Source organism: Contarinia nasturtii, unplaced genomic scaffold (genome assembly GCF_009176525.2).
Source record: "Contarinia nasturtii isolate CC-2019 unplaced genomic scaffold, AAFC_CNas_1.1 Cnas_scaffold_78, whole genome shotgun sequence".
NCBI classification, from domain to species: domain Eukaryota; kingdom Metazoa; phylum Arthropoda; class Insecta; order Diptera; family Cecidomyiidae; genus Contarinia; species Contarinia nasturtii.
The window spans coordinates 3,945,412-3,969,649 of NW_022197436.1; the positions used below are offsets into that span (position 1 = coordinate 3,945,412).

Consider the following 24,238-nt stretch of genomic DNA (forward strand, 5'->3'; position numbering starts at 1 on the left):
TATTTATATGTTTTGTTCCATTATTTTTTTATTGTTGTACGATGCGTTTTTTTCCCTTCTATCTCTTACAATCTTGATAACCAATGATGATTTTTTTTCTACAAAAACCACCGAACCTTTATTCTACCTAATTTACAATATAATCCCAATGCCATAAATTCATTCGGAAAATAAAGGAACACACATATCTAATGGTTGTAAAGAGTGATGGTGGTCATTTATTTGTTATACAATTTTTGATTGATTATTGTTATTTCTACTAACGGTAAGGTACCATAAGAATAGACTCCTTCTTTAATAGCCATTTCATCAGAAAACAGTTTATATGCTCATTTTTTTCAATGAACTATTTTTTTTTTAACTATATTGAAATATTGCACAATTTCAATTCTAATAAAACGATCATAAATTACTAGATAACAACAGAAAATATTAACACAGACCTTTAGCAGTGAAATACACCAAATTATTATTAAAATGATTACTTGCACGCCACTGAACCATTTCTATGTAGCATCATTCATCGAAACATGGAATATGTGTTAAAATAATGCTCCCGTTAAAAAATCTTTTGATATAACTATACAAAAATATTCTAATATTGTTTTATATGGAAATAAATGGCATTTTGTTTTTAACATCTTTTCAAATTACAAAAACAAACACAACTGAAATTCGTTTTCTTTTTATCCTTTATTGCAGTTATTGACTTAAGAAATGAATGAAAAAGATATAAAAGATAAAGAAATAAAGCAAAAGTGAAACTAAAAATAAGCCTGAAAGTGAGACTCAGTGCATAAAAATAAGAGATTAGAATTTACGAGCATATCTTCCAACGCCAACCAAACAAAAATGTTCAGTAAGTGTTTTTATTTATTAATTTTATTATGACTTTTTTTTTATTTTTGAAAAGAAAAATCAAACTTCAGACACAATAATTGGCAGGGCAGCATTAAAATATCTTTTTTACATATTTCGTCCTCTTTTTTTGAAAAATACATATTTTTTCGGTTTTTCTTAAATATTTCGACCGTAAAATCATTAACGAACAAGCACAGATTTTTTTTAAGACATCATAATGATCTAAATGGTCAGATGAGCTGACAGAACTTCTATTGTTTTAGCGCATTTAGCTGGCTAACGTACTGTCAGCTCAACTGACCAGCTAGTTCATTATATTGTCTGATCTTTTGTCTTTTCATATGATATTTTTTATTGACCTGGTCATCAATTATGAACCGAGTGAAATCAAAAACCTCCCATTTTTACACTAGATGGAATAGAGTTCTGGAAATTCTTTCAATTTTTTAGGGTTTTTTCTGTTTTCAATGAAGTTTACACTGAATAAAATTGACTTTTGGAAAGTTCTCCCAATTCGCTAGGTTTTTTTTACAAAAATATTTTGGAGCCGCCCTGATAATTTGATGTATTCGAAGTATTTTGATCAACTTCTCCTTACTTTATGCCCTATTTGTAAAAAAAGTGTTCTTTTTGACTTGTACTAGTGTAGATATCTGCATGTCTTTGATTATTTCTGGTTTCCTAAATAAATGCACAATAAAATCAGCAATAATGAGTATTTAAAATTTTGTTGAAATGTTCATCAAAAGAAATTCGTATAATCATTTTAATTGGATATAATTTATAACATATTTTTGGAGCGTCTAAATTAAATAATTTCAATTGGATTCGATAGTGATCGAATGGATAGGTTGTCAACGTTTTGATTGAATTGATTATGGGCGGGATTTGTGTCCGTTGTTGTAATGGTTTGTTTATTGATTTCATGATAGAATTGCGAAAGTGATGATGCAGTCGAGCGATTCGATGTGCTTCTCAATGGGCTCATATGTGTTTGATCGTGTAATGACGCGACTTCATTCGATTGTAGTTGTAATCCTTGCACCATTTGTGGATAAGATATCGATGTCATAAAACCATTTGCAACCGCAAAATGCCTAAATGTCATTAAATATGTTCCTTTATTCCATGTAATGCTTGGTTAACCTGAATATGATCAGAATGTCATGTTTCTAATACTATGTTACCTGTATTGTTGATCGATATGAGCCTTTTCAATCCGTTTATCTTTGGCACGACGATTTTGAAACCAAATTTTAATTTGCGTTTCAGTCAATTGTAAACGTTCGGCTAATTCAAAACGACGTCCACGTGATATATACTCATTGCGATGAAATTCAACTTCTAAGCGAATCGTTTGTTCACTGCTGAATGTCGTTCGTTGCCGTCTCGGTCGTCCTTCTTTTCGCCTTCGTCGAGCTACTATGCAAATGAATTGTGAACAAAAAAGAGACCAAGCAAAAAAAAAAAAAAAACACGGTAATTTTTCACCATTTCGAAAGGAAAATGTGTCTTTCACATTAAAAAAAAAAACTTTTATTCAATTAAAATTGTAAGCGAATCGTATGTGGTTTGTTTTTCTTTGCATTTATTTTGAAAATATTTTGCATCAACATATATCATAAAGAGTAGTCATTTGACGGTAGTAATATGTTCCGATTGTTGGCCATAAGTGGTGTATTGTATTTATGTCTTAATTATGTCGATGCTATAATAAAAAACCACTTGAGTGTAGTGGAAAAGGGGAATAGACAAACCGAACGAAAAAAAAATATGTATCATTTGAATGTTGAACATAATGAGAATTTAGGGATTATTTCAATTCAGTATTTATTGTGTGATACTGAGAGTCCAACTGACTCATATACAATTCGAATTCAGTCACATTTTTGGTTGAATTACCTTCGTTATAATCACTTAATGTAGTTTTTATTTCAATTTTATTATAATACGATGATCTTGTTTTTGCGGTCGCGTTGTAAACATTGAAATGTGAACATTCAATTGAACGCCCAACAATGACAACAGAATGTTCGCAATGAACGTGCTAGCCCTTCACAGCAGATGAATCTACACACACATGCACACATACACGCGCGCACGCATATATATATTACAAACAAACAAACAAGGATAAAAAAAAACACGTGAAATTCACCCTACAGGGTAATTTATCTTGAAAATTTAATAATATATCATGTTATAATTGTTGGACGATTAGATTTAATTTTGTTTTCATTTGCCGCTGCACGTTTGATCTGTATTACCACTCTCATTCTCTCACAATCAAACTCTCTCTCTCGCCTGATGTCTTTGTTGGGTTGTTGATAATTTCTTTTTTTTTTTGGGGTGAATAAAATGGATAATGAAACGACGACACACAGTATGCTTTCACTATTTATGCGATGATGGTCGGTTCAATAGGAACACGTCGAATAATATGAAATGATGAACTCATCAGAATTCGGGCAACAATTGAGCCAAATAAACTCTAAGCACCGCATAAATAGGGATAAATAAATTAAATAAATATTTATTTGATTATTTAATGACATTCAAATTAGATGAACAAATCTAAGGTGGCGTCTCTCAATGATGTGCGTATGTGCATATGGTTTCTGTTATTAATTCAATTATCCTACAAAACGCAAAATTACAGATTGAAATCAAATCAATTTTCAATCAATGATGAAATTTCATTGCCATTTTTAAATCAACCGAAACCTTTAAAAATGTTTATTGCAATGATAGATGCAATTTTTTCTATTATTTTTTCTATAGCTTCTTTGCGAAACAGAAACCGAAATCTTTACAAATGCAACATATTTCTCTCTCTCCCTCTCTCTCTATCATCAATTTGTTTGCGAAATAGAAAAAGCATAAAATAAATTCTTTTTATTAATAAATGCACTACTTTCAAATGCGTACTATTTTTGGATAAAAAATCCGCGGTAGATTTGACATGAAAGGTTTACTTTTATCGTCGACGAACATCTTCTCGAATCATTTTTGTTTATGCAAAATCCATAGTAACAATCGTACATTTAAATCTTTGGTCGTCGTTTGTAATTCAGAAGAGACTTACAAAGTGATTTTAGCTTGAAATAAAAACGGGTATTAAATCTTTTATTGACTCAAAGAAAATGTCAAAGAATATATCTATCTCTCGGATCAAAATATCACCATGGTGATATATGACATTAAAACTGATATTCCGGCTCGATTTTTCTCCGGCATATCGTCGCTGCTTGACCAACAGCTACTATTGCTAACCGTGAGATGGAATTAATTACGACAATTTCTGGGTGGCTGTGTCTCAACACCTCTAGATGCCATTTTGAACGGCATAAATCGACTTAATCGACATTCATTTCCTTTCCTTTTTTACTTAGATTTTGGTGAATTTTGATTCCTATACATGGCACCTTATAAGACTTTAAAAGCGACAATGAAGCAACCGACTCGCATAATATACATGAAAACTGTCATTTAGTCATCGCATTAAATTTCATACGGCTAATTTATACGTTCGTTTTTTTTTTTTTGAGGTGCAAAAATGTGCACAATTCGGTGATCAATGCTCGTAAAAGTGATGCATGTGTATCGTCTTCCTACTTTTCATGTTCTTTCCTTTGTACGTTCATTCGTTTTGGTCATGTGCATTCAACTTGAAAAATCGAAACATTTTCGAAATTAATATGTTAATGGTCATGTGGTTTTATGATTTAACATAGTATGGATAATGCGGGTAAAGTAAACCCGAAATCCCGGACATTGAGAAATTGAACAAAGTATGTGTAATGGATATATGTATATATATTTTTTTGATACAGTCTCGACATGTAAATTAATATTGTATGTAATTTTCATTATCGAATCGAGCAAAAGGAAGCCTTTCCGTTGTGTGTGTGTGTTAATTAAATTTGCACTTGCAATTGCATTGATTTCCACCTTTGGAGACAACATTTAGTTTTTGTGTTCATGTCGTGCTCCCTTTTTTTAAGTTCATTTTCAATTCGATAGGATACAGGAAACATATTGCAAATGGATTTTTTTATTGTTTATTCATTATTATGATTTGTACGGGATTAAAGTGCAACGGTTTTTTTTGTTGTTTTCTTTTTATACAGAAAAAATGTGTTCAAATGGATTGATGCTGAAGGATGCAATTAACAACAGATCAATTTGCATGTTGAATATACGATTTTCTCACGATCGCCCGCCCAATGATGAAAACGATGGAAAACAGACGGCCGCAGCGTCGCAAAGCACCACAGATGCAATGGTTTGTGTTTAAAAAATGTGAAAATTCAGGAGGAAAAAAACAATTATGTTTGAATTGTATTTTTTTTTTGGATTATGTTTTAAATAGATTCCATCGCCACCGACCAATTGCTGTATGTCAGGATGTGCAAATTGCGTTTGGATTCAATACGCTGAAGAAATATCGTCACAATTACGAGATGGTTCCGATGTGGCTCGTGAAATTATCATGAAAGAAGTACAAGATACAAACATGAGATCTTTCCTCGAAATGGAACTTCGCATGCTCAAAACGAAAGGAAATAAATAACTACCGAAGAAATTGTAATTGAAAGTTTAAAAAAAACCGAGAAACTTTTTTGAAACAAACATTCAGTTAATGTGAAAAATGTTCAAGCAAATTCTTGATTGTAGAATATAAATAAGATAAAAGTGGTTAGTGGCAAAGTATTTATTTAAATCTCGGTATTTATGCTTCTTGATTGAGATATAATTGTTCGAATAAACAACATTTTGTTATCATTATCAGATTTATTTTCGGAATGCAACATAAAATCTATGTGCAACAAACAAAAGACTTCAATAGAAAAGTCAAACGATGCGTTATAATATGGTTTCATTGTTGAGCAATGAATGCAATGAATTTTATAGCACCGTTCATCAATCGGGTTGGGGATGACAGCTAAAAAAATACTGTTGATATGTATTTTCATATTTAATCTGACGTCGAGACATTCATTGTTCTGTTGTGTAAGCGTTATTTCTCCCGTCGTCTCTCCGGCGATGTGTTTCAGGTGGTTCAATTTCAATTGTATCACATATTTCGAATATGTCATTGGATTCGTTCATAAAATTATGTAATTTTAAACTAATATCACGTCAATACAAATTATTAATAATTCTCATTTTATAAACAAGCCCAATGGTTAGACAAATCAAAATAGTTGAATAAAATAGACGATTTGCAAAAATGAAAATGGCAACGAGAGAGAGAGAGAGAGAGAGAGAGATGTACGAATAAAGTTGTTGTGGAAAAAAGTTTAGTGTGCGGTGAAAGGCGACCGGTCGAATTCAATGGGAGAATTAAAATAATACTCCACGACAAACAACACACAGCTGATATTGATACACCCCACAGAAGAGGATTAAAATAAAAATAAGCCTGTGGAAAAGTTTTCTGCTTGGTATGGTGTTTTTTTTTTCATCTTTGCAAATTTTTCTCCACCGCCGTATTTCTGTCGTAAAACCATGTGTATTGTGTCATATTTTCGAATCAACAATATCATCATCAACATTATCATCATTGTTATTGTTATTGGATGCTACATACGTTGAGAATTATTTGCTATTTGAGCGTTTGGTTTTTCATACTACAACACTAAAAAGCTTATGTTGATTTTGAATTGGCTGGTACACCATTTTACAAAAAACTTCTCGTTTCCCTGCTGCCCTCGTTGCCAACACCATCACCACCGCCGCCAGCCCGTATTGAAACTTATGCTTTCTGAATTGTGAAATATGGGAGTCGGAAAAATCACAGCTGTAATTCCTATTCATATTCATTGTTGTTTACAATATTTTCCATATCCGATATACTATCTTTGACCGAATACAAGCGATTTTTCGGTCCATATTTTGTCTTTATATTTATCTAATACAAAAAAAAAAACAGACACATTTTGCCTCTTATCGTGTGCTTGAAAAGAGAATTCGAGATGATATCCTATCCAAATGATTATTATTATTATATTGGAATCGGAATTCCAACAATTGAACACAAAAAAAAAACGTTTGACAGCTTTATATTTACCCCCTCCCCACTCTCGGCCAAATCGGATTACTAATTTTCTACCAATTTTATGATTAATGTGTCCAGCGAACAAAATAAGTGTCGTGAAATTAAAAATTATCAGGTAAATGAATTGCAAACGATTAAACATTTCAACTTACAAAATGCGGTAAGTCCAGCGGATAATGGTGACTCTTGTGGTAATCTAAATCCGCTAAATCCCGATGGTAAGCACGATATATTTTGATAGGACGATTGATAGCCCATCACATGATCAGCGGTTAGATTGTATGCACTTTTTCTGGAATTGTTTTATTTTCAACGAATTGAATAGAATAATCGTGGATGGTTTTTTTTTTACAGCGAAATTGATCATTCACTAGATTGAAAATCTATGTTAAGAAAATAATATTGAGAAATTTACCGATCATCTAAAATATCTGGTGATGAGCTGAGTTCACTTTGAGCTGGTGAGCAAACTGCTTTCGAATTTGTATCGCTACTTTCTAAATGCCCATAAAGTCGTTCGAAAAATTGACGAGGCGATGATGGCCGAGCACTACTAATCGAAACATTCGTATTACCATTTTTCGTTACATTCACAAAACTTTTATTCGAATGCATTTTTTTTCACACTCAATATTTTGTACAATTTTTTCTCGCAAACAAAATCGTTCTTAAAATAATTCTTTTTTTAATTCAGAATTTAAAATTAAAATTTAATTTAATAGAAGTTATCCTTCGTTTACACAAACTTTTATATCCATTGGAGTATAATTTTTATGGGTGCAAATTCCAAAACGACTTGTTGCCGTAAGTGTTCATATCGAACTGACCACAAAACCGCAAAATCGTTTTCCAATTGTAAACACAAAACAACACACGGACGCGTCTTTACCGTACGGGGGTTGCACTGCGTGTTTAACTCTCACTCTCTATGGCTTTTGAATTCAATTCGTTCGTTGTTCCTCTATCACGCAAACTGATCACGATGATATACAACAAATTAAAAACATTTAACAAGGATTAAGCGCTTTGTTAATGCGCTAACTGATTCTCATCCAACTAATTTTGTGCAGCTATCTTTTTCCAGTACATTATGATTCAATTAGGTATAACAATACAATAAACGCAACCAAAATTCAATAAAGGCTCAAGTATATGCTATCCTTGCCACCGTATTATAACTTGCTCTCTTTCGTGTCTGCTCATCGCAAATTTAATATGTACAGCATGTCATTGTGGTAAACAATATTCATAATATATGCATGTATACATGTGTATATTGTATAGCAATGAAAATACAATGTTTTGATTGGCGATGGATAAACAATAGTTCACACAGGATGCATCAAAAGCAGCCGAAGCAGTTGAAGTACATACATATAGGATGGAATGAATTTTATGTGCACGTTAAATCTGAGTGCGAATGAACACTCTGTTTGATTCTTCAACCACAATTGGTCCTTTGCTGAATTATACGCCAATGATATTTATATGCATTCAAACAGCATGGTTTTTTTATTTATTGAAAAATGAAAAAAAAAAAACAAGTTTGTAGTAAAATAGCATTCGCTCCGCCCACCGAAGAAGTAAAAAAGAGAAAAACCATCTGTAATATTTACAGTGGTATTTTCTTCAATATTTAGCCAAAAGTGTCACGCATGAAAATATAAGCGGTTACATGATCACTTTAATTTGAATTGTAGTTTTCTGATTGAACTATCATTCAAATAAAAGATAATCAATTAAAATTGACTTTGGCAAAAAGTTACGATATTTGCGCGATAAGATAATAAAATATGGATCCAATACGAAGGTGCGTTATAGAGTTTTGCTTAAATGGTAATCAACGACATTCGTTCGGCTCCCTCTTTTTCTTTGTGAGAATAATCCAGTTCGGTGGAGACAAATTTTGTGTGTATGAATTATTATTATCCGGACAGCCTTGTAAACGCAGGTAATCAATAAATATTTCCAAAAAAATATGAAAAAAAATTACGCGGCGATGTGAAAATGTGAACGAGTGAAATTTGGCGACTCCGTTGAAATTTTTCGAATCTAATAATAAATATGAATTGTAAATATTTAATGAGATATTACTTGAGTTGTGTATGAATTTCGAAAACAACAATATTGGTATATACTCATGATATCTACAATTTAGTACAATAAACAATTTTTTGAAATTTGTCATCGATCGGAATTTGACTACTCATCCAAAATAAATTCTAGTTTGCAAACTTTGTAAATAGTTGACATTTCTATTTATATAGTTTTCGAATTATTGGCCATTCAAATAAATCAGTGTTGTGTGAAATCACATAAATGCAGATCAAATGAAAATATAAACATTGACACATTTACACATATTTCAATGAAGTTATACGTTGGCATGTAGCAACAGTCCGTATAACAACAGACAATTGGACAACATTCCATTTTCTTTATTACTTTTCCGTGCACCCACTGTGTGTAGTAAAGTGTTGTAATCACCCCAAAATTTTGCAGAAATATAAATCTAAAATTTTACTTAACAAACTAATAACCCGTTCAGAAACCAACATCTTTTCGGTTAAAAAACGGTAATATTTGAATTCTACTGAGAACCAATGTGAATATTAATTTATTTATCTGAACTTATGCCTCAACGTATGCACAAAAGTACGTTTTTCGCTGAGGGTCATTTAAGGAGACATTAATGTTATAAAAAAATGAAATTCTATTCTTTCATTACGAAAAATATTAGCAATTTTGCTTGTTTAGATTTAAAGGTATTTTCTTCATTTTGTTTTGCATACCGTCTGTATAATGTGTTATTCAAACTGTGTCGCGTTTACAGCGACCTATCTTAAACTTTTTGAGCTCTGTTTCTGAGTTCATCTTGATTTTTATTGCTTTTTACCTATAAATTGAATGAATATAACTGAAATTTCATTTTACAGAATAATAATTTTTAATGCAGGACATCTTCTCTATAACGAAATGTCATGGGTTTAATTGATTTTCCATTACTTGGATGCATAGGTTCTGACATAGGCTTGCCAAGAGGAGGTTAATCGGCGAAAAAATTGGGGGGGTATTTTCACATTTCAGCAAAAGTCCTACCAAAAAGACCTTTGCGAGGGCAGCAAATACTATGAAATCGGCGCTCGAGGAGGGGGTAATATGTGGCCTGCGTGCCCTTGTCAGAACCTATGTTTGGATGGAAAAATACTCAATTTTGGAATTAAATAAATTATTTGAACATACTCCATAGTATGGAGTCTATACTCGCGGACCGTTCGAAAAGAGTTGGTTTTAACCAATTTGCTCCGCGAAAAGGTCAAGATACCACTATCAAGTTCAAAAGTAAGATGAAGAAAATGTTTCCCCTTTTTATATAGCAATTAATGAAAAGCTGTAACGGTAGATATTTTTCCGATACTGATTCCGTGTTCATTGTTACAGTAGGGGTTTCAATGAATTTTAAACATTTTTAAAATTATTTAATTATTTTAATTATGTGAGTTCAATAAAAATTATATGAAAAAATTATAGTAAGTGTTAAAAAAAATGGCTGTTAAAAAAACACATATAAAAAGCCTTTCCACTTTACTATTCAATACTGGCGAACATATTTTTATTTTTTTCATTTTCGTCGCTACTTCTTAAATATCTCGTATTCAATCTAATTGGAAAAAAAGTTCAATGAAAATTTCTAACAAAATACAATTTAAGTACAACATGGAGAAAATGGCTTCGAAATTTGAGAAATAATTTAAATTAAACTTCAAGTATGTAAATTTTAATTCCATACATTTTCATTTAATGCGCAAAAGTTTAAAAAAAAAACGAACATATTTGAAACTACACGTTTCAAACGTTGACGTCGCACACAGCACGTAGGTCGCGTAGATACTTAAGACTGTCAAAATGAATACATACAATAACGACAGCTGAACTGTCAAAGTATTCACACCAAAAATGCACAGCGAATACGAAGTTCTTCAGTTCTATGAAGTATTTTCACGATAAAAAAAGTTCGTCTTATTTTGTTTTGATCGCATAATTGAAAACGTTCGAATCTTCTTCTTTTTTTAAGTGATAAAAGTGCCTTTAAGTATAATGTGTATAATGGAATGTCTTGAAAATTGAACAATTAACTACATTTTAAATGAAACAATCTGTCAAATATTGGATTGATTACAATTTAATAGAAGTGCGAAAAATAAGAAGGAAAAAAAAACGAAATTAATCAAAAATGGCCGATGGAAATTGGAGGAAACGCGATGAATTCGATACAAATAGTTCCGAGGAGGAAGATGAACCGTAATTTTATGAATTGTATTTGTTTATTTTTGATATGATTGCGCTGCGTGCGCCAATTTTGATGCGCCAAAAGGTGGGATGTGTTCCAAGTGAAACCATAAAAATGGCTGTTTACATTGGTGTAATCGATGATATTTTCAATGTCTTTCGCTATCTATCACGAGCTGTTTTTAGGGTCGTCATTCCGGCGAAAATATTTTATAAAACGGAAAAATCACTTACCAACCAGATCAAGAAAATGTTTTGATGTAAAATTACAAATTTATGCATTTGCCGAACCAGTGCTACTTTCCATTGGAACTTAAATAATGCGTCACAATACCGATGTGCGAAATATTGAAATATGACGACTGGCATGAAGAAAAGGCATGACAACAAATAAAAAAAAAATGTCATAAGACCAGCGCGAAAAAAAAATCAAGAAGAAGAATTGTTTGAACAAATAATTGTTCATTCAGCATTTTTTCATATATTGCGATTACTAATTACCGAACTAACGAATATGGTGGCTAATTGTAAAGTTAATTGAAAGATATGACTCGGGGTATGTGTGCAAATGTAGAAAGTGTACGACAAAAAAAATCGTTAACAAAATACATGTAATTGACGCCAGGCGAAAATAAATACCATCGAAATAGATATGAAAAACTATACAAAAAGATGCGTTTTATTATATCTCATATCTTTTCGTTCGTTGTTTATTTTATCACTCTCATTTTTTTTTCACGCCGCTGCCAGCCGGTGACAAGTACGAAATGAAAGTACACGACAAAATTCTGAATATTAACGAAGTTATATATGCATATTGAATAGATAACAAAAGTGAATAGAATAAGCACGCGAACGAGCTTTGCTTACATCGATAAATATAGTTGGATGGATTCGATGTGTGATACGAATACAAACAATGGATGACAATATATTCAAATTAGTACCACGAGCATTGTCCGTGGTATCACTGATTTCAGTATTTTCATATTTTCATCATCTGATTAAGAATCAATTCGTGGCATCGATAAATATTGCATCATAACTTTAGTTCGATCAGAATGTTCAAGCATTGTAGCAGCAATCAAGTGAACGAACATGATTTGATTTTCATTTTTGCATTTTGAATCGATGCCAAGAGACACAATACTGCATAAACATTCGAAATATATATATATATATTCAGACAGTAGTTCGGTTGATTCATCAGTATTGTTTTCTGAACCGTGGTTTCATTTAATTCATAGAATAAAAGCAGTCATCTATTTATTTGAGAGCTGCTGCTCATTTATTTGTTTGCATCCAATGGATTAAATCCCATTAGTTTTTGGTATGTCTTGAGCGCGTTGTATTCATATCAAACAACGTCAGTTGTATAAACGATTTAAAGTCCATATATGGTTGAATTATCCTAATCAATTTTTCTCTTCTTTATCGGTTTTTTTTTGTCACAGCGTTGAATTACGAAATAAGTGCACAATGGTGGAGAAAACGGCATCACTTGATATATCAAATAGTTATCGACGGGAAATGACGACTGGACGTGAAATGATTGAAGATATTTTCAATAAGTTCGATATGGACGAATATGGTAGTACACCACCACGAACACGCATCAAAAATAAGACCCGTGACTGGGATCGAAAACAACAAAAACTGTAAGATCATCAAATCATTCCGTATACGGAATTGAAATGAAATTTTGACCATAAATTTGATAATGTGTTTTTTATTATTTTAGAGAGGCAGCAACTACAAAAGCCATTCGTGGTAATCGAATGTCGCGCAAAGTAAATCGACGAAATACATTAGACTGTGCACTATTAAATGAAATATTCATTGATGACGATACAAAAAAATGTGATAAACGATCAATGCAATTGTTAAGAGAATCGGAACGAGATATGAAATTATCATCGGGCGCTATTTATCCAATAGCCGGATCACCAACACCAATAAATACATCGCCAAGTAAAACGTCTTCGACGACACCAAATTATTCAAAGAATGTGATAAATACGAACAAAATATCAACACCATATGATGAGCGTGATAGTTTTCCACCGTGTCGTGTGGCCGCATCAAATATCTCTTGTTTATCGGTTATACCAAAGCTTATTGAAACTGGTAATCGGTTTATGAGTGTTACATCCCGGCCAATCGGATGCCGTTCTTCGGCTCCGGCTCAAGCATTTCAAAATTTACAAAAAGAGTCGAATGGGCAAAACAGTTTTGTAAACGCTTCGGCCATTCATCAACCAAAAAATATCGTCAACAATGCGGGTTTAAGCGATAAATCAATGCTACAAACACGACAAGAATTTCACGAAACATTTGCAAATCTCATTAAACTTGGTAGCAGTGATAAACAAGATGCAAAATTATCCAGTGAAGATTATCTATGGCAAACGGAGCTCAAAGATATGATATGGCTTGAATTACAGGCACGACACGCCAGTCGCACACTCGAACAACAAGATAAATATTTGTATTCAGCACGACAAGGAATACCAGATCTTCTAAATAAGATTTTAAATTATAGGTAATAATGATGATAATTATGATGTTATAAAAAAATATCAAACCCATTTTAACATGCATTTCTTTGTGATTCGTTTGTCAAATATAAAAAAAACACCAACAGATTTGTGAGACGATTTGAACGCGAAGTGAGTGTCTCTAGCACAGATAGTGGAGTATCAGAGCATTCACCACATCCGTCTATGCCATCAACACCAGAAAGTACTTGTACTGCCGAGACACAATCTAAGCCAAGTAATAATATGATTATTTTTTTAATTACGTATATTTTCTTCACTTATTTTTTTTTTTTTTTTTTTTTCAAATAAAAAGCAGGGTGTTCACAATGTTATTCCATGTACTGTAAGGATTGTCAAGAGCAACAAACGATTGCATTACGTGAAGTAGAAGAATTATTGACCCGCTTGGAAGCAGCCGAAGCTTTGTATCCATCGTCACAGATATTAGCAAATTTTCACCCAGTGTATAGATCACCAAAATTTGTTGGACGTGTGAAGGCAATGTGTTTGTGGTAAGGCAATGCATTTTTCATTTTTGCGTTAACATATATTAAGATAAAAAATTAGGGCTAAATTACCATTTTTTTCTCGAATAAACAAAACAGGTACAATATAACACGGCACCACCGTTTAAAATTACTAATTGTTGGTAAAATATTTGCTAGGTTAGTTTAACAATTTTGCGACATTTTTTATGTTTCTATCAAATCTCACAATTTGTATTTATCACAGATTACAGGGAAAAGCATTTCAATGGCCATTGTCAGAAAATAAGATGGTTGACAGTTCGGCGTCTTCATCGATACAGGAGAACGAAGATTCTGGCCGTGATTCAATAGACTCAAGAAAAGTTCCACAACCAAAAATACCCAAAGTAAAATTTACGTGTGACGGAGATTCAAGCTCAAGTCCGGCCGACAGCGTCAGTGTCAGCCCATCGGATAGTATTGAGTATGTGTCGGATTTTCAAATTTTCGGTTTTTGCACTTTTTCAGTTTTTTTTTTTAAATTAAATTTTCGTTTTCAGTTCGATGCGTGACACCCAAAATTGTTCATTGGATGCGATAGAAAATCAATCAGTGTTGAATATGCACGAATATCAAGATATTTTCAAGCATGTTGATCTGTGTGGAATGAGCCATAGTCCAAGTTTAAGTAACATGCCGTTGTCGCCTTATCGCAAATATATCGAACACGTACTTAAATCGCGTGGTCTGGGTCAATCGTTGTCATTCTTACATCGACTTCATAATACTGTTTTACGTAAAGCACATGCAACTCTAGAAGTGCCCGGTGCTGAAGAGTCCGATCTCGATTTTGATGGTTTCAATGATGAAATTCGAGAGACTGAAATACCATTAAGCAAAGATCACGAAGAAGAATTACGACGTTATGGAATTTGGAGTGAAGAGGCAACATCCTTGAATCTGCCATCATATGTACCGGCTTTTGTATTTTTATCGATAATGCCATTGGAAGTGATGCACGAATATTTGCGTATGCGGTTAGAATCAAAGCCAGTCACCCCAAATCCGCTTAGTCTCGAGCAATTGATGAAAGAATTGCGTGAAGGTTTAATTTTGGCTATGACACATCGTGAACGCTACAATAAACATATACACACCGCATTTTATGACAAAGAAACCGAACTGGAAAAACATATGCTAATTTTGGAAGATTATGATGCAACGGTGAAAAATGTTCTCGACGTAAGTAGACGAAAAAAAAAACGAAATTTTTCAATGCTTATTGCATACTATTTTCAGGTATACTTGGAATATGTTGAACAATGGGTTTTGGTTGCGGCTCCCGAAGGTCATCGCAAAAATGCCCTGGATAAAGAATGGATGTTTTCAAAATTGATTTGCCCGATGATTCCCGGCCAGCATGCAAATGTGGCAAAAAAATTCTGTCAAATTGTCAGCGATTTACTGCAAATCACTGGAAATCGTTTAATAAATCGTTCACAAGATCTTGACAATCAAATCAATGACAAAACAAATTTGAACGAAGATGAAAAGAAATGGCAAATTCTAACCGTGTGCCGTAATATTCAAGCTCTATTCACATTGGAACGTGAGAAAACAATGCGATTAATGAGCTTTGCAAAATCACTGTGTCGTGACATTGAAATGCCCGATTTTCATCGTGATCACGATAGTGATGGCCGGGATTTTGTGTGTCAAGTGGTAAAAGACGCGGTAACGAAATTGCAAAAGGATGTGTTGTCGGTACGAGATAAATTAACGAAAATCATTGAACGGGTTCAAGAGCGATGTGATGTTAAATACCTTGGCGATAAGATTGATGAAGCGGATAAAATGTCAATATTATCACGTGCCCGGGAAATTCTACATCAAGGCTATAAATTTGGTTTCGAATATCATAAGGACATTTCACGTTTGTTTGAAACGAAAATCGTCAGCTGCAAAGATAAATCATGTGAATTTAATTTGTCATTGGGAATAATAAACTTTGCAAAAATGTGGATGGAATTTGTAACACAGCGTTGTGAACGGGGTAGAGGCGTGCGACCACGTTGGGCCACATTAGGTTTGGAATTTTTAATTGCTGCTTGTGATCCATCAAATACGGTAAAATTATCCGATTATGAATTTGATGATTTAAAAACGAAAATGGATGCATGCATTTCACATGTTGTTGGTATTGGTACGGAACCGGCAGACAAAATACGAAAACCGCGTGCCTCACCAAGAGCACGAAAGATATCACCGAATGCTCCCACTCGTACGCCAAATCGTCGCAACCTTTCGCCACGAATTTCAAATGAACAACGTCAGTTTATGAACTCAATGAGTGTAAGGGAAGAGGTCACCTCACCTACTAGCGCACCAAATACACCAGAATTGGTGCGAAAACAAACTTCTTGTGATCAAGTTGATAATGTTGTATCCGCTAGCAGTACTTTATTAAGAGTGCCAAAAATGAACAATTTCGGGCCGGCATTACGACAAGTTCGTGTACGTGACGCTGTTAATCATTTAGATTTGGAAATTGATCGCAAAATGCGTGACAAAAAACTTATTGGTCAAATTAAAACCATACATAGTTCCGATAAAATTCAAATTAAACTTCGTAGCGTCAACTTTAGATGGCATCGAGGAATTAAGGTATAAAATTTCCATTGTGATTACCTATTGAATATATTTTATTAGTATTTTATCCATTTAAAATGCACAGATTGGACAAGGACGCTTTGGAAAGGTGTACACAGCTGTAAATAACTTGACCGGTGAACTGATGGCAATGAAAGAGATTGCAATACAACCAGGTGAAACAAAAGCCATTCGAAATGTTGCCGAAGAATTGAAAATATTCGAAGGAATCAGTCACAAGCATTTGGTGAAACTGTATGGCGTTGAAATCCATCGGGAGGAATTACTCATTTTCATGGAATTGTGTTCAGAGGGTACTTTGGAGTCATTAGTTGAAATGTCCAACGGTTTACATGAAGGCTTAACACGACGTTATGCAGCACAGTTATTGGACGCTGTGGCTGAATTACACCGACATGGCGTTGTACATAGAGACATTAAACCAGCGAACATATTTCTGACAAAATCGGGCAATTGCTTAAAATTAGGTGATTTTGGATCTGCTGTTAAAATTCAAGCCCACACAACAATACCCGGAGAGTTACAAGCATATGTCGGCACCCAAGCATATATGGTAAGTATAACACCTTGTGTACAGACCTGAATATATACCACAAATATAATAATATCACACACGTATAAATAGGCGCCAGAAGTATTCACTCGTAACCACACCGATGGCCATGGAAGGGCGGCTGATATTTGGAGTGTTGGCTGTGTTGTTATCGAAATGGCATCTGGAAAGGTACCTTTTTCATTTCATTTTTATTTGTATATTAAAAGTTCTAACTCATTTTCGTTGTTTTTTTTTTCAGCGGCCATGGGCACAGTTCGATCAAAATTACCAAATAATGTTCAAAGTCGGTATGGGTAAGTATCAAGCTAAAAATAACTATTTCATTTCCATTACATTTCATTACATGTTGATTAATTTCGATATCTTTTTTCTTCTGCTCGATCCCTAGGTGAATCGCCTGAAATTCCCGACACATTATCAGAAGAAGGACAAAATTTCTTACAAAATTGCCTGGAACACAATCCAAAGGAAAGATGGCTGGCGAGCGAGCTATTACAGCATCATTTTTGCAAAGTTGATTTTCATGACGATGCCAGCACCGAAAATGATGACAATCAAAAATCCAACGCGTCCAAATGAATTGTATGATTAATTGTGACTGTATTACTTATTTGAATCCAAATTCAATATTTTTGCTCTTTTAAATAGATGAAAAAAAAATAATAATAAAAATTTATCAGAATCGACTTGTCGATAAATTCATTCGAACAACTTAACACTTTTTACTAAGGAGTGAACACAAAAATTGTATATTTTGCTATTTGTATTATATATTGTCGTTATGTGATTTTTAATAAATGAAACTTGCTTATCATGCACAAAAAAGATGCACACATTTAATACAAACTTAAATTATTTTTTTTTTTTTTTTTTTTTTTTTTTTTTTTTCTTAAATCATTTTAACATTGTTTATATGGGGATTGAATACAGTGGCAGAGCTTAAAGTTAAATAAAAGAAAATATATACGGCGTCTCCATTTGTATATTGGATAAATCAAAATGGGGAATAACTGAAATATATATATTTATTTAGGGATTGCGCATTGAGTATATTTCTGTGGTAGTTTCTCTTTCAATCTAAAATAATATAGTATTTTCTTCAAGAGTATATGTATATCTTTTAACTCTTTTCAAAAGGGGGTTTTCACAGCTGTTTAAAATATTTTTTTTTATCCATCAATTGCATAACAATAATCTCTCTAAACCAATCTACCATGTTTCGCTAAATGTGTGTGTTTTTTTTTAAATATAATATTTTATGCCACATCAATGGAGGCTAATATAGGCTAGTTAATTTATTTAAATTTATTTGCACTGTATCTGATATGTATTTGGTTTTTTCTTGTTGTTGCTGTTGCAATGGCCACAACGTGATTATATTTGTCTGAATGCGAATAAGGTTCTTCATTATTATCGATTCGGATAAAAAACTATTGTAGATTGAGAACAGAAACGGAAAAAGAAATGTCAATTAATTTAATTTTTTTCAAATATGGTAAATTTTTTTTTAAATCTCGGAAAGTTGTAAATAATTTTAGATTAATTGAAAATTTCGACTGAAAATTATCACAGTTGATTTTATTCCTCCAGAATGTGAGGTGATCAGAATTTGTGATAGAGATGAAGAAATGAAATTATTAATCCTATTTTTCATGAACCATTTTAATGTTGTCCGAAAAGTAGAAAAAAACGACTGAATTTTGAACCAAAAATATTCCATATGACCGTTAATTATCTACAATTGACAAATAATATCCATACAATTTATATGTAACCCTCTTCTAGGTTATTGCTCATTTCACAAATGCATTTTTTTAGGTACGACGAGTGTTTAATACTTCCGCTTTTTGGTTTTTAAATAGTAAATATTCTATAATCTCTAATAGATAGAGATTCTCTATGATTAGTTTTTATGATATGTTCATGTGTTAGCCATGCAAAAAAAGACTTTAACGTAAATATCGGTGTTTAATGTGGAATTCAGTTTTGTTTTGGAATGAACAAGTATTCGGTAGTCCACTGTCAAAATAATCAAATATATGTGTGACAGTGGTGAAACACGCAACAGCTTTAGAACGTTGGATATTGAAATTTTAATAAGAGTCATACTTCTGTTTTTAAATGTCTACGACAACTAGGTAATTTTGCATATCTTCGGCATCAAATGAATGTGGCCGGTAATGACACGCTTTACTATTTTTCTCAATAAAACCAAATAAAATTACTCTATTTAATGTGAACTAATAATAATAATAATAATTTCTTATTAATATAACATTTGTGTTAAATTTTCTTCATGGACAAGAGTACTGTGCGGGCGTTTTAATAATATTAGTTTTTTTTCTTACAATATATATATATTATAGGAACAGCTTTGCCATCTTTTCATTATTTTTTAGCGGCAAATGGCATTTGGAATGATTTTCTTTTGTTTCAATTCCAATTCAAACGAGGCCAGTGCCAAACTAAAACTAGCAAAACTTCAATCTAAACTTTTACAACTTGAATAAACATTTAGCTAAATGCATCTAAGCTCTACTAATTCGAACAAAAGTTCTTGATATGTCTTCTTTTTTTCAATTTAAAAATATGATATGTATTCTGGTTGGTTTTTTTTTTTGTTATCTCCATCGGCAAAAAATCTCGAGCGTCATCTTCTTACATTTTATAGAAAAACAAATCTAAATGGAAAACACCTGTTTCCCCGGAACACCTTGTTGGTGAACGATGTATTTCAAATCACCGAACACTTTTTTTCTTATGCGTCTCAGATACATGAAAACATAAAATTCAAAAACAACATTTCAACTCGTCGATTTTTAACCGGTAATGAATTTTTAGACCCATACAACATTTAACGGATATATTAGCTCTTGGTTAATAAATATAGTGAACGTACAATTGATATGAAATGAAATAGTTTAGCAATCGAAAATCTTGAGGTTTGATTTTTTTTATAGTCAAAATTCGCCCTGAATGGTATGAAACGTGAAAATATTTTACTGAAACAGAAAACAAGCCGTTCAGGTGAATTTTCGATTTTTCTGAAAATCTTCAAGTATTTTCAATCGCTTCGCTGGATAACACTTCGATGAATTGCCGTATTAAAATGATATGCACTGATATGTCTTTTCTTTCTGCGATTTCATTTCTTTAAATTTCTATCATTGGGACTTATTTCTAGTTTCTTTCTTTGTTCGTTGAGTTTCAAAGAGTTTCCAGTGAGTTTCCAAAGAAAATACCATGGGATTCCTGAGAAGAGTCTATTCTATTTACTAATAATCGTATCGTCAAATCTAATTGAAGAGCAACATTGGTTAATGTACTCCGAAATCGATACCGATCAAGAGAATGTTTGTTTGAGCAGACAAAGTCTATTCAATTGTATATTTTAGTACTTTAGAAACTCTATGAAATGACACTTTATCTTTTATCATTCGTAGTGTTTGTTTTTCAAAAATATATTTTTTTTTATATTGATTCATTCTTTTGCCCACAAAAATAAATAAAATTGCAATTCTTTTTTAACAAAATATATAAATATTTATATAGTTTTTTGTATTGATATGTTCTTCGTTTCGATTTCAATAAATACGAATGTCTCCATTTGTTTTCCTCAAGAAAATAAAAATTATATGGTTTTTGTCCCCAATTTGCATTTAATGCTAACACGTTCTAACGTTTAATATATTCATTTGGTTGATAATTCTTTTCTCTTTATGGCTGAAATATTTCACAATAAAAAAATAATCAAGAATATTATCCGGTAGGATAATATATGAGAGTAATTTATATAACGACACTAAAATAATTTCTCTTTGTCAGTTTTTGTAAACAACAACAAAAAAAATGTAAATATATGAGATCTATATAGTTTTTGGTTCTTAATCAACCAGACAGTTGATAAGAAATAACATAGTTTGCCACATGATTTCGTCCAACGTAGTTATGGAATGTATAGTTAAAAACAAATATTAAAAAACTCAAACTCAAAGAAGAGAACAAAATAAATCGATTGCCATTAGTTTTAACTAAAAAATAAACATTTAACGTAGCTGCCATGTATCTCTCTACGGGTTTGAGTTTTTAAATCACAATGCAATTCTAAGCGTGTGTGTGTGTCTGTGTGCTAAACATATATGTATATATAATTTTCCAATCAAAATATCATATCAATCAAAGGCGTGTGCGTGTGTGTGTGCCATTTGATCGGTGATAATATTGAATAAATCTATAGTTCCAGCAAATCTTTCATGCTATCCAATGATTCTTTTAGTGATTTTGCATAACGTGATGCACTCGTATTGCCAGCTGAGTAAAATGCAGATACACAAAATACGATTTCGTCTGGCCGCGGATTGTATGAGCAACCATAGCCTTTTTCCGTTACCGGTCCATATCCCATAAAACTATCTGATGAACATGCAACCTGGTAAATAAACAAAACAACAGCCAAATTGAAAATGTATGCGAAATTTGATATGAAAATTTCGTTTAATAAAACGAAACGCACTTGACTTGTCGACAAGAGGAAACATTGTGAAATCGGATAGCTTTCATCGGTAAATAGTTCACAAAGTTCACCGTTGTTGAGTTCTTTGCATGCTTCGCGTAAGCCAAGCAATGGAATATCAACACCATGACCCAAAATGTTCATCACCATAACGTCGGTTTGTCGTGAAACGGCCGCACGAAAAAGCTCGGATAAATGCTCCCTCTTTGGAATTTGGAAAAAAAAACAACAAGAATTGGAAATACAAACGAAAACAATAAGAAATGCAAAAAAAAAGAGTGTGAATTAGATTTAATTGCAAAACAATGCAAATCAATGTTGTAAAATGTTAAACTGCAAAAAAATGGAAAGAAATGAGATTTTACGCTGTATATTTTAAATTTAACCTTTCTGTTGGCTCCATCAACAGCGTCATCGTCTTTATCGCATTCTAGTGAAAGATTTGCACCTTCACCCTGACACATTGCCTTTGCCCATTCCAATGCTTCCGTACTGGCTGAACGGATACAATCAACTCGACCCTGTATGTAAATTGATGTATGTTTTTAAACTATGTCACTTTCACGAAAATAAATGAGAACAAAGAAATCATCAAAGATTATATACAAACCAAAAGAAATCGTCGAGTTGAAGCACTTTCATACGTGGAAACCAAGTGCCCATAAAGCCTGCAGGAGAGAGAGAGAGAGAGAGAGAGAGAGATTAGTTTGAGGATGAGAGTAAGCCTTGGTGTGGCATAAATAAACGTGTATTACTTGTAATAGGCGAGCTGTAAAGCAAGTTGAATGTACACGTCCGGACTGACTTTGCAGCTTTTGATAAAGGTCTTTCCATAGCCAACATAGCGATAAACTAGAAAGTCAAGATCTGCAATGCGCTTATCAACGCTTTTTGCTGCAAGGAACATTCTCTGCGATATTTCCGGTGTTGTTTGCCATTCCAAACGCTCTGGCGGTGGTAGATGTTGTTGTGATGTACCATCGTCCATAATACTAGCATTGTCAATTTGATTCATTATTTTTTCAAGTAACAATACGACAGCAATTCCTTCCGATGTTGAATGCTCGTAGCATAAACCCCAAGTTCCATCATTGCAGATGATAATCTATTGTTGGAGTGTGGCAAATATTTAGAGACATTTTAGGATTTAAAAACAAAACAAAAAAGTTTTCTTCATAAATTACCTGCATTGTTTTATCGAACCAACGATTTCCTGTGTTATAATCACTACCACCACCGTGAATCATTTCGTGTGCCATATTTGATTCGTCCTATAATGCAAAAAAAAAAAATATAAAAAAAAACAAAAACCATTCGAAATAATTCGGTGCTACATACTCTTAAGCCAGCACGATGAATACTTTGGGTGGCCCCAATAAAACCTTGTCCATTAAACGATGTTGGAATTGGTTCGTCCAAACAAATTAAAACCAATGCCTGTTCAATCAGTTCAATGTTTCGTTGGTTTTGTTGGTGCTGCAACAATGATTGACGATCATGTGCCCAAGTGGTTCGTGGTTCGGCCGTAAGTAATCCAATTGGTGGTGGTTTTACACTGACACACGGTGCATCGCTTAAAATGAACAACAATTGCGATTCAATTTCCTTTTCACTCAAACGTCCACGATCGCCAGCTTTTACAGGTACACAGTACATCTACAATAGAAACGAACCATTCGATTCAATGTCACATGAGTTGAACATTTAATATATTTTCGATTGAACCTGATTTCTACAGGAAACAATAACATGCTGATCGTTGCGCGGTTCTGGCAAGTATTGGCTGTCACGTGGATCTCCAGGTCGGCGACATGAGCCCAACAATCGATAATACTGTGCCATACATAATGGCTGATTTTTTTCACGATTCGCTGCACGCTCTTTTGGAAGTTGATCGCTACACACAAATTGATTGAATATAAATTCATTTAAATTACGAACGATTAGCTTCGCTACATTGAAGAGTCACCTGTCAATGATCTCCTTATGCTGCATAATTCCATTAATTACTTGAGCGGCAAATCGTGCCACATCGTTAATTGTATGAAATGTGCGTGGAGGTAATACCATGCCGGGATTTGAGTTAATTGGCGTTGGAATGCGTATGTCCATGTACATATCGTTCAACCAATAGTTATAAGCCTAAAGGATGAGAAATGTTGTTGCTGTTTATTTATTATTGGAAAGTATTGGTGCTGAAAATACATTGAGCAATCCAAACATATTATTATAATTGAATGAAGTTTGATACTTTGTTTTTTTTTTTTTTACATCAATGAA

At 32.9% G+C, this 24,238-nt stretch overlaps 3 protein-coding genes across 9 annotated transcripts in view; 1 reads left to right on the forward strand and 2 right to left on the reverse strand.

The window, feature by feature from the left end:
* Nucleotides 1-1,379: 1,379 nt before the first annotated feature.
* LOC116337658 (homeobox protein rough-like) lies at nucleotides 1,380-7,537 on the reverse strand. Its single transcript, XM_031762414.1, has 4 exons — nucleotides 7,338-7,537; nucleotides 7,075-7,214; nucleotides 2,049-2,283; nucleotides 1,380-1,958 (listed from the first exon to the last, which is right to left on the reverse strand). The coding sequence occupies exons 1-4, from the start codon at nucleotides 7,535-7,537 to the stop codon at nucleotides 1,670-1,672; spliced, it is 864 nt and encodes a 287-aa protein (XP_031618274.1). The 3' UTR covers nucleotides 1,380-1,669.
* Nucleotides 7,538-10,887: 3,350 nt separating this feature from the next.
* LOC116352343 (mitogen-activated protein kinase kinase kinase 4) lies at nucleotides 10,888-18,156 on the forward strand. 4 transcript variants are annotated; one of them, XM_031784886.1, is made up of 13 exons: nucleotides 10,888-11,224; nucleotides 12,667-12,870; nucleotides 12,954-13,754; nucleotides 13,857-13,987; nucleotides 14,066-14,264; nucleotides 14,358-14,417; nucleotides 14,485-14,703; nucleotides 14,780-15,443; nucleotides 15,519-16,883; nucleotides 16,954-17,442; nucleotides 17,515-17,613; nucleotides 17,684-17,738; nucleotides 17,834-18,156. In XM_031784886.1, exons 1-13 carry the CDS (start codon nucleotides 11,157-11,159, stop codon nucleotides 18,022-18,024), a joined length of 4,545 nt encoding a protein of 1,514 aa, XP_031640746.1. In that variant the 5' UTR covers nucleotides 10,888-11,156; the 3' UTR covers nucleotides 18,025-18,156. The 4 variants fall into 4 exon arrangements, with proteins under 4 accessions (XP_031640746.1, XP_031640727.1, XP_031640735.1 ...); XM_031784867.1 differs by having other exon boundaries at nucleotides 10,889-11,224; nucleotides 14,780-15,461; XM_031784875.1 differs by having other exon boundaries at nucleotides 10,889-11,224; nucleotides 14,069-14,264; nucleotides 14,780-15,461.
* A 3,334-nt stretch (nucleotides 18,157-21,490) lies between these two features.
* Nucleotides 21,491-24,238, reverse strand: part of LOC116338183 (choline O-acetyltransferase) — a 43,155-nt gene continuing 40,407 nt past the window's right edge. For 2 of the 4 annotated variants that reach the window (XM_031763314.1, XM_031763299.1), the window contains exons 4-12: nucleotides 23,928-24,100; nucleotides 23,684-23,855; nucleotides 23,297-23,614; nucleotides 23,143-23,229; nucleotides 22,714-23,063; nucleotides 22,569-22,626; nucleotides 22,345-22,479; nucleotides 21,959-22,162; nucleotides 21,491-21,874 (exon numbers count right to left, since the gene is read on the reverse strand). In XM_031763314.1, coding sequence (XP_031619174.1) covers nucleotides 21,677-21,874; nucleotides 21,959-22,162; nucleotides 22,345-22,479; nucleotides 22,569-22,626; nucleotides 22,714-23,063; nucleotides 23,143-23,229; nucleotides 23,297-23,614; nucleotides 23,684-23,855; nucleotides 23,928-24,100 — 1,695 coding nt within the window. In that variant the 3' untranslated portion in view covers nucleotides 21,491-21,676. Of the gene's footprint in view, nucleotides 21,875-21,958; nucleotides 22,163-22,323; nucleotides 22,480-22,568; nucleotides 22,627-22,713; nucleotides 23,064-23,142; nucleotides 23,230-23,296; nucleotides 23,615-23,683; nucleotides 23,856-23,927; nucleotides 24,101-24,238 lie in introns of all 4 variants that reach the window. The other 2 variants (XM_031763306.1, XM_031763291.1) reach the window with 1 other exon arrangement.

What these genes read in the sequence shown, in the direction of transcription:
- LOC116337658 (XM_031762414.1), bottom strand. Translation starts at nt 7,537, where the DNA reads ATGCATTCGAATAAAAGTTTTGTGAATGTAACGAAAAATGGTAATACG. An exon ending in CCAGATATTTTAGATGATCG is followed by an intron (nt 7,215 to 7,337) that starts GTAAATTTCTCA and finishes AAACAATTCCAG; the next exon opens with AAAAAGTGCATACAATCTAA. An exon ending in CGCTGGACTTACCGCATTTT is followed by an intron (nt 2,284 to 7,074) that starts GTAAGTTGAAAT and finishes TCATTTGCATAG; the next exon opens with TAGCTCGACGAAGGCGAAAA.
- LOC116352343 (XM_031784867.1), top strand. Translation starts at nt 11,157, where the DNA reads ATGGCCGATGGAAATTGGAGGAAACGCGATGAATTCGATACAAATAGT. An exon ending in GTGAAGGCAATGTGTTTGTG is followed by an intron (nt 14,265 to 14,357) that starts GTAAGGCAATGC and finishes TAAACAAAACAG; the next exon opens with GTACAATATAACACGGCACC. An exon ending in AGCCCATCGGATAGTATTGA is followed by an intron (nt 14,704 to 14,779) that starts GTATGTGTCGGA and finishes TTTCGTTTTCAG; the next exon opens with TTCGATGCGTGACACCCAAA.